This window comes from Oryzias latipes, chromosome 9, assembly GCF_053564925.1.
Source record: "Oryzias latipes strain Hd-rR chromosome 9, Olatipes_Hd-rR_3.1".
Taxonomy (NCBI): Eukaryota; Metazoa; Chordata; class Actinopteri; order Beloniformes; family Adrianichthyidae; genus Oryzias; species Oryzias latipes.
The window spans coordinates 5,261,139-5,276,257 of record NC_136245.1 but is presented as its reverse complement, the minus strand read 5'-3'; the positions used below and the strand labels follow the sequence as shown (position 1 = coordinate 5,276,257).

At 41.2% G+C, this 15,119-nt stretch overlaps 1 protein-coding gene across 1 annotated transcript; it reads right to left on the bottom strand.

Annotated features, from left to right (window-relative positions):
- Positions 1-2,171: 2,171 nt before the first annotated feature.
- On the bottom strand, positions 2,172-13,150 carry barhl1a (BarH-like homeobox 1a). Its single transcript, XM_011479794.4, has 3 exons — positions 12,694-13,150; positions 8,669-8,915; positions 2,172-2,513 (listed from the first exon to the last, which is right to left on the bottom strand). Exons 1-3 carry the CDS (start codon positions 13,019-13,021, stop codon positions 2,312-2,314), a joined length of 777 nt encoding a protein of 258 aa, XP_011478096.1. The 5' UTR covers positions 13,022-13,150; the 3' UTR covers positions 2,172-2,311.
- Between the last annotated feature and the right edge of the window lie 1,969 nt (positions 13,151-15,119).

Below are 15,119 nucleotides of genomic sequence, written 5' to 3'. Positions count from 1 at the left end.
AAAAAATACTTAATGAAATGCTAAAGGGCACGCTTTACACTGAAATGCTTTTTGTGTTGTTTTTAACTTGACCAACTATTTACCTTCATTTTCTTTCTCACATCTTGTAGCCTAAGCACATGAGAAAAGTAAAAAAGTAGAACAGGAATACAGTTAAAGGAAGTTTTCTGCATGCAAAAAACTCGGATTCACCTTCACTTTGTGCCATTTTCAGTCAGTTTGATGTCTTATCCTTTTAACCTTTTATAACCTTGCATGTGTTTGGTTCCATCTTCCTCAGACTGTAAAGCGTTTTAGTTCCTCTGCGTCTCAGCAAAAGCTCATGCGCCAGAAAAATACTTTAAAAAAAAAAAAGTGTTTCACAAAACTGTCCTAAAAGCTGTATTTTCTGCAGCACTTTCCTCACTCTGCTGTGTAATACCCTCTCTGGCCGGCATCCATTTTTCATTCCACGGTTAATATTTCAGGAGTTAATAGCTACGTAAATGTTTGAACCTGCTGTCCAGCCACCTGGTTAGACAGATTTACAAGCACAGCAAACAGATTGGTGATCAATTCATTATTTATCAGAGCAGAGGCTTGGAGATGGAGGCCACTGAACAAGCCTAAACTGCTGTCTGTTGGAGAGAAAAGCCCACCAGAAGATGTCCACGGTGATCAGTTCAATGTCGTTTAGGACAAACGAGTGACCGCATTAGAAAACAGACGAAGCAGATAAAACCAGCAGCTCCTCCAATTCAGTCAGAGTGAAACCAACCAGAAAAGCGAGAACCTGAAACGCGTCCCAGTAATCATGCTGAGTTCAGAGCGGATGATGGACTGGATCAGTGATCCTAACACCTCAGACCTCTGAGCTGTTTCTGGACTCTTCTGAACCAGGATTTTGGTGACATGCCCACATCATCAGCTCTCCACCACTGTGTATGAAAGGTTATTTCCTCCAAACAGGATCAGAAGACTTTCTGCTTCAGTCGTTGCCTCAAAGGTTTTGAGGTTTCTTTGCTCTTCTCTTCTGCAGTCATCTTCTCAGTCTGCTGTCACAGATTGAACTGAGACCTAATACATTTGTGATGTTGCTCTTCTTGGATTAGAAATTCTAGATAATTTCAAAATTTTTGACTGTGTCAGAGAACTGGACCGAGTGACCCAGGGATTGGCCAAGAATTACGAAGGCGGGGCAAAGCAACGGCCCAAAGGAATCCTGCACTTTGCAGTCCTTGTTGGGATAGTTCACTTATTCAAACTTTATAGTTCGCTGACCAATTTTGATCGTCTGTCTCAACACTTTTGAATTTTTTGTATGGTGGAGGCATGATGCAGGGCGGTTACTGAGGAAATGGCTAAGAAGGTACGCTGAGAAGTGTTTGACAGCTTGTCAGGAAAGCAGCGAGAAGCAATGTGGGTCACATTAAAAGTTATTAGAATGAGCCGGCATTCATCCGATCACATTTTAATAAGTTGCTGTGTCTCAGCTACCGTGTTTACATCCCATAATGCCCGGCTACAGTGACCGCTTTGGTCCAGTTGTTCTGCTCCGACCATGGAGCCTATTCAGACTGAGGAAACTCAGAGTGAACTAAAGCTTAGTGCGATTGGAAACAAACCGAGATAGAAAGATGGGTCTGAGATTGGTTCCTGGTCCCAGACCAGGGTCCGCTTGGGTGCATTCAGATTCTTTTAGAGGTAACGATCTCTGGCTCACTCTAAGTGAGTCAAATATGTCCAGTGTGAGTCTGAATACACCCATAAAGACATAGAGGTGAGTGAAAGATTTGGACCCAATAGAACCATTAAAAATCAAACAACTGTTTGTTGATCTCCGTTTTTTTTTAAATAAATTCTTCAAACAACCTCAGTTATTCATTTATAAAAAAACAGGATGAATGAAAAAAAACTGAACCTCACACAGAACAAGTGCATCACAAGTTTATGTGGAACCAGCACTAAGTTGAAACAGAACCAACCTGTTAGCAAAAAACATCCAGCAGAGCTACAAATATGAAAGAAAAAAAATGTCTTGATATGTGACGATCTAAATAAGGACTTATTAGGTTTTAATGAGATGTAAAGATCCAGATGAGAACCAAAATTTCAGGCTGAAGAGATTGATTGAAACCAAAAAATGTTTAAATTCTCAGTTTGAAGTGAGAATGAGATTGGATAATTTAATCTTTCTACTTGCAGGACTTCTGGTTGGGGATTGAACCCTCAGCTCTGACTCATCTTCAGAGCTCCACCTTTTAATCCTTCACTTTAATCCTTCTGAAGATTGACAAGAATCTGTTGAAAACAGTCCTCCATCATTCTGCTGTCAGTGGGGGTCCATGTGGGTGAATACATGGGGGAGGAGAGGGAGCGCTGTGGGGTGGCAGTAGTGGTGGGCGGGGCTTCTGTACAGGTAGGAGTCCACGATGGGTGAGGTAGGAGGACACAGGAAGTGTGTGGGCAGGAACATCTTGTCGGTTGAAGCCAAAAGCTCCAGGCCTGCGGCGGACTGACGCTTCCACTTTGTCCTGCAGAGAAAAGCAACAAAATGTCACACAACAAGCCGGAAAAGCAGCAAAAAGCAGGGTTGTTTAACTGCGTAATTCCATTGTGTAAAGCAGTGTCACTCAGTTCTGAAAACTTCATCAGCAGCAGTGAGGGTTGGTTCCTCACCTACTTCCATTCACTTAACAGATTAATGGAGGATGCCATGTCCACATGACCTTCTCTCGTCCTGAACATCCAGAATTTTCAACTTTAGCAAACCAACACACAACAGGGAGTTAATCCGGCCATTGAAGCTCCTTATTCACCAACACCCACTTGATCCAGGTATTCAGCAGCAGACAAGGCAGGATTTCTGGATAACCAAAAGGGGACCAGCTTTTGAGGCCTAGAGTTTGACACCCCTGGTGTAGGGTTGAAGTCCAGAAGCTGGTGGGCTGGTAACGACTTGGTCCTCTGAGACCAAAGACATCATCTCAGCTCTTAGAGCAGGAGTGGGCAAACTACGGCCCAGGGGCCACATGTGGCCCATCAAGCTATTTTATCTGGCTAGCCAAACTGGAATAAATCATATTGATTATCCTTATTAATGTTTGATTTTTCCCTGTAATTTTAGTGTCTACCCATAGATGGTGCACTACAAGTAAATTGACCTTTGTATGGGTGCAGAAAGATATTCTACATTCATGTGGTGTTGGAAGATTTATTGAGTTGGAAAATCCTTTATTCGATTATTCCAACACCACATGAATGCAGCATTTCTCTAAGTTTGCATTTTTTCCTGAAGGACATAGACTTATGGACGCAATTGGAAAAAACATTTAAAAAAAAGCCAATGAAACAAAAACTCCAAAATGTTCTGTTTTAATATATATCAGTTTTCAATCAAAACCAAAGCATGTTGTCATCCAGATTTCAGATGTCTTTCTCTTATGGGGTAGATTACTAAAACACACCACGCCTCTGGTTCGGCTCTTTTTATTTTAGAACCCTTTGTGGCCCAAGAGTCAAAAGGTTTGTCCACCCTTGTCTTAGAAGTAAGAAGCCAAACCACCTGCATCTACTGGAATGTGTTGAGAGGGTGGCAATCTTTGTCAGGGTTTGGGGTTTTTTGCCTTGGCTTTTGCTCCTGTTTTTGTTCTGTCGTGATTTGAGTTCTGTTTCCTGTTTTATTTTGAAGGTTTCCTGTATCTGTTAGTTTTTTGTTTTACTTCCCTGGGTCTGGTTTGGGGACCACAGGATTTCCTCTCTGCCTTTTTGCAGATGATGTTGTCCTGTTGGCTTCATTGAGCCGGGACCTCCAGCGTGCATTGAGGCGGTTAGCGGGTGAGTGTGAAGCAGCTGGGATGAGGGTCAGCACCGCTAAATCTGAGGCCTTGGAGCCAGACCGGACCGGAGAAAGGTAGTTTGCCATCTCTCGGTGGGTGGAGTGTCCCTGCCCCAGGTGGAGGAGTTTAAGTATCTTGGGGTCTTCTTCACGAGTGAGGGAAGACCAGAGCGTGAGATTGACAGACGGATCGGAACGGCATTCGTAGTTATGCGGTTGCTGTATCGGTCCGTTGTGGTGAAGGGAGAGCTGAGCCAAAAAGAAATGCTCTCAATCTACTGGTCGATCTTGGTTCCAATGCTCACCTATGGTCATGAGCTCTGGGTCATGACCCAAAGAACAAGGTCCTGAATACAAGCGGCTGAAATGCGCTTCCTCCGCAGGGTGGCTGGACACTCCCTTAGAGACAGGGTGAGAAGCTCGGTCACCCGCGGAGAGCTTCTCCTCCACATCGAAAGGAGCCAGTTGAGGTGGCTCAGGCATCTAGTCCGGATGCCTCCTGGACGCCTCCCTGGAGAGGTGTTCCGGGCATGTCCCACTGGACGGAGGCCCCGGGGAAGACCCAGGACACGTTGGAGAGACTATGTCTGTCGGCTGGCCTGGGAACGCCTCGGGGTCCCCTCAGAGGAGCTAGAGGAAGTGGCTGGGGCGAGGAAAGTCTGGGCATCTCTGCTTAGACTGCAACCTCCGCCACCCAGTCCCGGATAAGCAGAGGAAGATGGGTGGATGGATGGACTTCCCTGGTCCCAATCTCTCCTGATCATTTTCACCTGTGTCTAGTCAGTTCTGTCTGTATTTAAGTCTTGTCTCTGCCTTCCTCTTGTGCCGGTCATTTTTTACGTGACCGGCTGATTCCCTGTGTTCCTGGTTGCCCAGACAGTTGGTTTTGTTTGTTCACCCTAATAGATAAAATGATTCCTCACGTTTGACCCAGTGGAAAAGTTGGTAGATTAATTGTATTTCTGTGATGTTGTCATAACTTATAGATTCATCTAATGTTACACTGAAGCTCTAAATAAATGTTTGCACAAAAGCTGAAGTGTGTGAGCTTGGAGGTCTTGAAACAAGTTTACGAATAAAATTGGATGTAAAATATGCTTTGTAATTTCAAAAACTGTCTCACTAATTGTATATATCTTATATCAAAACAACAATCTCAAAATAAAATATCTAAGCAAGAAATCAAAGACATACAATCTCAAAACAATATTTATATTCTTATGCGTTCCATTCTTTCTGAGTCTATTGCTCTTAAAACAAGATCAAACTGTTTTGGCACGTTATTAGTTTTTCTGTTGTGGTTAGCCTGTTTTGCAGTGGATGGAGCACTAACACCTTGGAAAATCCTCAACACTGGTTTTTGCAGATGCTTCATTAAAAAGGTTCCTGACAGTGACGTGCAGTCAGATGAGGCGAGTGAGGCTTGGCCTCACCTGTCATTGGGATAAAATAGAAAAACGTACATTTAGCAAATATTATTTTCCACTGATCCGTGTTAAAGATACATTTTCACTTGACACGTTTTCCACAGTTTCGCTGAATATGAGTGCTGCACTATCACATACGGAGCGAAAACTCTGGGTGAGGCTCCGGAGCTGTTCGAATCATGTCTGACTGCTGGACTCAATTTTAACAGTGACGTGAAGCCAGAGTGCTGCTGTGAGCGCGCAGAAAAGGCTACCGGTGAGGCGAGCCTTGCCAGCATGGGGCAGACGTGAGCTGACAGCTGCTTAGCTAAACTGGTGCAGTAGAAACAGAACAGACAGAGGACGTCTGTCTCCATTGAGAGGAAGATACTCATTAATCTACAGGATAATAAGAAAGACATAACAGATCATAGAGCCTTTTGAGGAGAAGGATCGAGGCATGGACTCAAAAAGTAAGGCCAAACATGGTTTTCAATCTTTGTTTTTTAAGTGGAAAAAAATGTATCTGAAAACAAAATTTTAGATTTAAAATAATTATTTTTATGATCATTTTCACAGACAACATTGGATAACACTGATTAAAGCACCAGAATTTGAAGTTGGAAAACTACCAGAAATAGTTACTGAGGGTCAAAATTGAATCTGTGCTGAACATATCTACAGTATATTATGAGGGGCCGTATAAGACATTATTTATTCTGAACCATTCACATTCATACATTCTTGCTCTCACAGTCATATATACTCTCTTTCGCATACATATATTCTCTTACGCATACATATATTCTCACTTGCACATACATGTAATCTCACTTGCGCATCCATATATTCTCTCTCTCGCATGCATATATATTACCTTACACATACATACATTCTCACTCTCATTGTCACTCTTAAAAAAGAATACATGTATGTGAAAGACAAGTATATATGTGCGTGTGAGGAAAAGTATATATGTGCGTGTGAGAGAGGAGTATGCATGAAACGGAAATGACTTTGCATGAAAAGGAAGGCACTTTGCATGAACCGGAAGGCAGATGATTTCCCGTGCTCTGATTGGACAAGAGGCCGCCACCTCCCTTTTTTTTTTTTTTACGAGCTCTTTTTTATTTTTATTTTTTTTATTGAACAATTGCAACATACAGAACCACAAAATGAAAAATTAACAACAATTACACTTCCGAATACAGACTTAACGTGTTACATTCTTAGAAAGATTCTAAATATTAGCAACACATACAAAAAAAATATATATATAAAAATAAAACTAAATAAAGAAAAAAAATAGATAAAATAAAAAGAGAAAATGCGAGAGTAAACTTATGTTATCATTCCAAAAGAAATACAAATGTTAATTGTTTTGTGAGCTTTTGTATTTTTTGAAGCTGAAATCAAGTTTAAATATTGCTGCAGTTCCAGTTTGAACACAAAGAAATCAGGTTTTTTATTAGAAAATTTGCTTTTGTGAATGTGAAATTTAGCCATAAACAGACGCTAACATGAACCAGCAAAAAGGAGCCACGGGGGTCCTGCAGCAGGCCATCGGAACCTTAAGAAATATTTTATCTTCACCTCAAGTGGTCACAAATCTGTCTGCATCTCTAGAGACACAAAGGAATGTCTCAAATACCAATAATGGTAATAGAAGCGCCACCGAAACAGAAAACCCGTATCCACCTTATTCCTAGCCCCCATGAGCCTTTGCGTGAATTATGGGCGACACTTCCTGTAGACGCCGGAACACGCATTTACATTAAAACAAATTCCTCTTGTTTTCCATAACTACATATAAATGTGGGAAAACCAGCTGTCATGTCTTAAAAAAGGCAACGGTGAGGTGAAGATAAAACATTTCTTAAGGTTCCGATGGCCTGCTGCAGGACCCCCGTGGCTCCTTCTTGCTGGTTCATGTTAGCGTCTGTTCAAAATGTTGCCTATTATTTCATTTTTATTTCTTTTTTTCTATATGTGCATTTATAACGTTTGTTCACCCTAACTTGGTTTGTATATGAGCATCTATAAAAAACAAAAAAACAAAGAGGTACACACATTGTTAAAAATATTACTGTTTTTTGTTTTTTCGGTCTTATATGTGTGTTTGATATTACCAATTGTTTATTGTGCAAGTGACTGTCAATGTCTGTAAATTGAAAAATGTACAATAAAGTTTGTAAAAAAAAAAGTCTGTTCAAAATGGGAGGTGGCGGCCTCTCGTCCAATCAGAGCACGAGAAATCATCTGCCTTCCGGTTCATGCAAAGTGGCTTCCTTTTCATGCAAAGTGGCTTCCTTTTCATGCAAAGTGGCTTTCTTTTCATGCAAAGTGGCTTCCTTTTCATGCAAAGTGCCTTCCTTTTCATGCAAAGTCACTTCCGTTTCATGCATACTCCTCTCTCACACGCACACATATACTTTTCCTAACACGCACATATATACTTGTCTTTCACATACATATATTCTTTTTTAAGAGTGACAATGAGAGTGAGAATGTATGTATGTGTAAAGTAATATATGTGCATGCGAGAGAGAGAATATATGGATGCGCAAGTGAGAATACATGTATGTACAAGTGAGAATATGTGTATGTGCAAGTGAGAATATATGTATGCGTAAGAGAATATATATGTATGCGTAAGAGAATATATATGACTGTGAGAGCAAGAATGTATGAATGTGAATGGTTCAGAATAAATAATGTCTTATACGGCCCCTCATAGTATATACTTTAATTTGTTTACAGTATATATGACTAATGTATATACAAGAAGAGTGTTCTATCCATGTCTACAAAAGAAATATGCTCTGTAGGACAAATATCTTCTTGTGTGCACCTTATATGCTGTTACCTGCTGTTAGATGAATGGTGAAATATTCAGTTCTTGCAATTGTAAATCTGACTCCAGAGGAGTCGGTGCCTCACCAGCCATCAACCTCACTGCATGTCACTGTTCCTGACCCTCTGTCCTCTCTATGTGTGGTTCTCGAGCTGCACCATGGAGCACAGAAAAGAGCTTCAAAGGGTCACTTACATAAACTGGCCACCTTCTTCCCCTCCTGAAGCAGCTCTACATGGTGTACAACCACAATACTTGAGCAGTTTAAATAGCCCCATGTGTAAAAAATAAAAAAGCCAGGTTAAAAAAAATCTTCTAACTCTGAGAACATCAGATGGAAAGCTAGATCTTTTCATTTCATTTTTCACTTTGCATTGAAAACTTCAAATTTGCTTTCTCATAAATTACTCAACATGGATTGCATCACATGCTGCTAAATTATTGATTCTATTTGTATTATTAATCTGTAAAAATGCTTCTCCTGTAAACTCAGAAAACCAGTTCAGTCTAGATTTAAACTAGCAGATCTGGCTACTGGTTCACTCATTTCCCTCACCTGGTTCTTCATGGGTTCTAGCTGAGCTGGCTTACCTTCGGTTTTGGTACCAGGTCTTTACTTGGGTGTCACTGAGCTGCAGAGAGGCGGCCAGCTCGATCCGGTCCTGCACACTCAGGTACTTCTGCTTCTGGAAGCTTCTCTCCAGCCTCGACAGCTGCTGGTCACTGAACGCTGTCCGAGCTTTACGGGGTTTCTTGAGGCGTACTCCAACCGGATCAAAGCTCCTGCCGCCTTCAGGGGAAACGTGTTGGGACCATTCATCCGAATTTAGTCCAGCCCCTGTAAAATCCCCCCAAAAAGGTCTATTTTCTAACCTGAATGTTTAATTCATTTACCTTTGATAAGTTAACAGATAACTTGAGTTCTTGCAACGTAACATTTTTACTACTTTTAAACAATAATCAGCATAAACCAAAAAGGACAGAACCGAAGCATCAAGCTTATCGAAGCCCATCCAAAAAGAACAAGGACAGAACTCAAAACAAAACTAAACATTATTATTAAAATACTTAACTATATACATATATACACATACAGTACATATACATATGCACTGCTCAAAAAAATAAAGGGAACACCTACAGTAAACTCAATGTTACTCCAAGTCAAGTACATCTCTGTGTAATCGAACTGCTCAATTAGGAAGCAACACTGACTGACAATCAATTCCACATGTATTTGAGGAGGTGGAACCGACACCAGGTGGAAATAATGGGCTATCAGCCAGACACCTCCAATACTGGAATGGTTTTGCAAGTGGTGAGCTCAGACGACATCTTCGTCCCGATGTGGCTGATGTTGACTTATGAATGCAGACAGTTTTGTCTCTCTAGTGGTACAATGAGACAGTGTCTACAACCCACACAAGTGACCAAGGTAGTGCAACTCATCCAGGACAGCACATTAATGTGAGCTGTGGCAAGAAGGTTTTGCTGTGTCTGTCAGTGTAGTGTCCAGAGCATGGAAGCACTACCAGGAGACAGGCCAGTGCATCAGGAGATGAAGGACAGCAACAACCCTGCATCAGGAGCACTACTTTCTCCTTTGAGCAAGGAGAAACAGGAGGAACACTGCCAGAGCCCTGCAAAATGACCTCCAGCAAGCCAAAAAAATGCAGGTGTCTGTCCAAACTGTTAGAAACACACTTCATGAGGGTGGTACGAGGGCCCAACGTCCACAGGTGGGAGTTGTACTTACAACCCGACACCGTGCAAGACGTTTGGCATTTACTAGAGAACACCAAGAACACCACTGGCGCCCTGTGCTCTTCACAGATAAAAGCAGGATCACGTCTGTCACTGAGCACACGTGAAAGAGTCTGGAGACGGCGTGGAGAACGCTCTACTGCCTGCAACATCGACAAACATGACCCGTTTGGCAGTGGATCAGTAATGGTTGAGGGGGGGGGGTCTTTGGAGGGCTGCACAGATCTCTGGGTACTTACCAGAGGTTGCCTTACTGCCGTTAGGCATCGAGATTTATGCTAAATGCCAAAAACATCGAAAATACGGACAAAAAAAGGTCAAAGCCATCTCGTGCCCAATTTAGAAAGAAAAGAAAAGAAAAAGAGAAAAGAGATAAAGAAAAGGGTATGTCCTCATAGCTAGACGCATGTTTTCTAATGCTTCCTGGCCATGCAACAACAACGTTGTGGATGAAAACTTTTTTTTTGTCGATGACCAAAACTGAAGTAGGCCCAAATGTTGCAAATAACATCATTATTTATTTTTTAAGATTTTCTTCTTAAACGTTTGCTCTGCCTTAACTTGTAACATTAGTTATGATTCGTGTGTCTGTCTGCTTTGCTGTAAAAAGAAGGTTTTGTTGTGTTTTGTTGTTATATTAGTTCCTAAATGTTAAATGAGCTGTGATGGTAGCATGCTGCTGCCATAACATGCTAATGGCGTGTAGGTACCATAACCGTTGGGCCTGGAACTTCCGTTCGGGGTCCTGGGACTAATGCTGACGTCACATTATGTGATTGGCTGTACGTTGGTCTGATGACGTGTCAGATAGTGATTGGTCTGGACAAATTACGATACTACCATAGAAGAAGATATTATGAAGTCTGTTGTAAACAAACAGAGCTCCGACATGGAGCGAGATTATCTTCTATCTTTATTATTGTTATGATTATTATTGAATGGTCTCTTGTAGTTTTTTTAATCCATGCACCCAGTGCTTTATTATTGGCCGAACGGACCCGGAAGAACAACATGTAGCCGTGCTAACAACATTTTTAGCCACGGCTGAACTTAAACTAGAATAACAAGCGGATTGTGGCAAAATCTCTTTATAAAAATTGCAAAGAATAATGTCAGACACAATTTATGAGGGAAAATAACTTTAGGTTACAAAAGAGAACGTGAAATGAAAATTTGTAGAGCCCGAGAAGATGTCGACGCTACGAAGTTTGTCCAAGTGGGGTTACCATAGTGTGACGTTACCTTCAGTCTTAAGGACCCCGAATGGAAGTTCCAGGCTAAACGGTTATGGCACCTACAGGGGCAAATAACTTCAGATTGGCCATTACTTAATAATCATTTGTGGCAGCCTAAACGTTTTCACAATGTTTTTTTTACCAGTTAACTGGGGATTTAGGGGTTAATTTTGAGCCTGCATGTATGAAGTTTATTTTTAATTCATTTACAAATGTTGGGTTATATTATTAGTCAATAGAATTTTCATAAATCTGCAGGTAGTTTTAAAGATGAATATTTACCCTTTACTACAACTCTATGGTGACAAAACATAATTTAACAGGTCATAACTAGAAATCTGCCAAAGGATTGAAGACAGCAAACACCAGCCAATTTTCCCTTCTCTGAAGTACAGATTCAGATAGAGCATGACAACTTAAATTTTGCAATTCATAAATATTTTTTATAAGACCTATATTGCAGACGAGGAGCTAACAGAGCAATGCGAGGCACTAGACGACATACTGCATTTTGAAGGGAACTGTGATTTGGACAGTAGAGAGCTTGTTCAGGAAATCAAGAACTTGCCTAGCTTGCCATCAACGACTCCAAGTCTCCTTGACCTTATGACTTTCATGCACTCACCTTGCCAGTCACTGTGGCTCAAGCAGAGAGGAGCTTTTCAAAACTCAAGTTGATCAAGTCATTCCTAAGGTCAACAATGTCTCAGGAGCGACTCACTAACCTTGCCGTTGTTAGTATCAATCATTCAGTAGGGGAGCAGATTTCAAACGATGAGGTTATTGCTGAGTTTGCATCAAGGAAGGCTAGAAAGGTTAGGTTTTAGTTAGTATTTTCTGTTCTTAGTGCAATGGTGCAGCAGTTATATTTTATTTTAGCGTGTTACTTGTGCGATAAAAGATTTGTGCTTTAAAATATTTATTTCATATTATTTATGGATAACTGTTATAACGCGGTGCAGAATTCTGATAAACGCCTTTTGTATCAACTTCTTAATTTCAATGACAATAAAACTCGTCAGTTGACATGGACAAAGTGACTCTATTGGGGGGGGGCTGGGGAGGGTCTCGCCCGGGGAGTAATTCAGGGTAGAACCGCCACTGTGGATCGTCCACGAATTGAATCATTAAAGCGAATCTTTACACCTAACTATCTGTCCCTAAGTTTCTGTATTTGGCTTTATGTCATTTTGACCTCTTCAGTGCCTTAGTGCTGAGAAGTGCCAAACAATTGAAGGTCGATTTAAGCCTGTTATTTTCTTCAGTTTTACTTTAGTTTTTATGCCTTTTAATTCTTTTGTTTGTCCAATGTTCTGTCCCGTTTGTTTGTTTTTCTTTCTTCAGATGTGTTCATTTCATCTACATTTATCTGTCTTTTATTTGATTTTGTTGTTTTTACATAAATGTCATTTTACACAGAAACTGAGATCATTTTTGATCATTTATGCCTGAAAACATTGAATTTAAATGCAGCAAGTTTTAAAACATTGGGACCTCAAATTTTAAAAGGTAAATATTTTCCTTGACAAACTCGATAAAGGTTTGAAAAACCACTTCGACCGCTTATTCACCCTTTGGTTTAAAATGTACTTGCGTTTATAATTGTAATCCTCTCACCTTTGTTGTCGCTAGCGGGAGAAACGCTCATTTTATCCCAATAATCTTCATCGGATCTGCAGTCACACGGTTGGACTCGTGGTCCGGGCCGGACAGTGTCAGAAAAAGTCCGGGACTCCGCTAAAATGTCCTGGATTAGAAAGGAGGAGCTGATGGGGCGGCGCTGTTGCAGCCGGAACGCGGACTCCTGGGGCGGGGAGGATGGCTCCGAGCAGCCGCCCGGGAGGAACTCCTGGGGCTTTGGCCGGGAGGGAGCCGCGCCGGGCGGCGGCGATGGGAGGAAAGAGCCGGCGAGGAGCCCGGAGCTGCTGGAGGCAGAGAGCTGCATGCCGGCCGGGAGGCGGTGCAGTTCTGTCAGAAGTTAGTCAGAAACATCCAGGAATGGACTCAAGTAAATAAATAAAAAATACATACATCTAGCGGATACCTTATCAAAAGGTGGGAAGCAAAGGTTTTTGATCAAAGTTAAAAGAGTTGGAAACAGAATTTCAGCACCACGGACAGAGACACAAGGATCGAACTTCCCTCCTTACCTACATTTTTCTTCTTCCTCCTCACGGTCCTCCTCCTCCTCCTCCTCCTCCTCCTCCTCCTCCCCCTCCTGTCTAAAGGGAGTCCTTCTCTGAGTCCATTTCTGGACCAATCAAACTCAGATCAAGTTCACTAAAAGTCCCTTTGATTTATTGGATATGAAGAAATGCTGGAAGCATTTTTCCTCACTTCAACGTTAATCACAGTTGTTGGAATGACTTTTATTATTATTTCACAGCAAACCTGCGAATAGAACATTTAAAAAGCGTTATTCTGTAAAGCAGAACTTTCTTTATCTGACATAAGATAAAAAAATAAAGCTTTAATTAAAAAAAAAAAGTTGCTAAACTCTTTAATGTTTTTTATTGAAGATTTACTCCTTACGGTGGCCGAGAGGTGCAAGACACGCTTACATTTAAGATACAACAAAAAATCCCAGTACAAATGAACAAATGCTGAAATACAACAGCAAAGCATGAAAAAAATGACAGAGTCCTGAAACAGAAAAGCAAATACGGGTACAAATACCAAATTACAAAAAAACCACCCCATTACAAATGACCAAAACCAGAAACACAACAACAAAAGCAGAGACACAGCTTCTAACGGAAAGGGACGTATTTTAAAACCAATAGTGTACGTGTGTATTTTTAAAGTTTTTAATTACTGTTTTCTTTATGTGGACATCATAAAACGTGAGACTGTGCAAAAGCATTATTTATTGTATTACTACAATAAAAATTACAACAATGTTTAGCAATACCTTGTACTAGCTACTTTAATTACATCAAAAATAATACGATTTATTACTTTTGTAAAGAATAACACCCAACACTTTAAGTAAGTGCTTTAAGTAAGTAAGTAAATTTTATTTGTATAGCACTTTTCACAGACAGGAGTCACAAGGTGCTTAATATACATATTTGTGTGTGTGTATAAAAAAAATAAAAGACAAAAAGCATATACTGTCATGAATCTCAGAGCGTGGCGAAACCAGATCCTGGAACCCAGAATAAAGACAGGTAAGTGGCAGGTAAGAAATGATTCATTTCTTCCAGGATGGTTTAGGCTTTGATCAGAAGAGGTCCGGACTGGACAGTGGCTTGAGGCGTGGCTGGAGGTGTTAGCGCGGTTAGCGTAGGCCGAGAGGTCTTCAGGTTTTCCAAAAGGCTTGGGAGGGGATCCAACTGACGTCACTCGTGAAGTGGTTTTCCTGAGGCAGGAGAATTTGGTTAGAGCCAGAACGAGAGCAGGACAATATTCAACCATTGATTGACAAGACCAGGCTTAGTCACCATAAGGGACAACGAACATGCGTTGAATACTTGAGCTGGGTCTCCTTTTGAGCAGCAGAGGGTGATGAGCTGAGTGACGACAGCAGGCGGTGATCAGGAGCAGAGCAGAGCTGGAGGGGAAGGAGTCTGACAGAGGCACCATGACATTTACCACATTAAAAAAAACAGTTTCAGTAAAAAAAAAAAGCAAAATAAAAAGTTTTCAATTGACTTTTTAAAGAATTTATAAAGTCCAGGAATGTTTAGGAGCAACAGCCTGGAAGGATCCGTCTCCTCTGGTCCAGAACTGTGTGCGAGGGACCTTCAACAAGTTCTGATCCACAAAGTTTAGTGCACAAGATGGTCTGTTGGGACCGATCAAATCACAAACATATGGAGGAGCTTGACCATGGAGGGCTCTAAAAGTCAACCTTTAAGATTTTATATTGAAAGCGGTAAGCAACCGGGAGCCAATGAAGAGCTTTAAGGATAGGTGAGATGGGATCTCTTCTCTTAGTGCGGGTCAAGATCCTTGCAGCAAAGTTCTGGATCAACTGTAGACGAGACTGCTCCTTCTTATTCAGACAGGAAAACAGACTGTTACAGTAGTCTAACCATGTA

Excerpts from the sequence above, each read along its gene's own strand:
- barhl1a (XM_011479794.4), bottom strand. The coding sequence starts at position 13,021 with ATGCAGCTCTCTGCCTCCAGCAGCTCCGGGCTCCTCGCCGGCTCTTTC. Across the intron at positions 8,916-12,693 it reads TCCCGCTAGCGACAACAAAG|GGGCTGGACTAAATTCGGAT; the intron begins GTGAGAGGATTA and ends GGGATTTTACAG. Across the intron at positions 2,514-8,668 it reads ACCTGGTACCAAAACCGAAG|GACAAAGTGGAAGCGTCAGT; the intron begins GTAAGCCAGCTC and ends TTTTCTCTGCAG.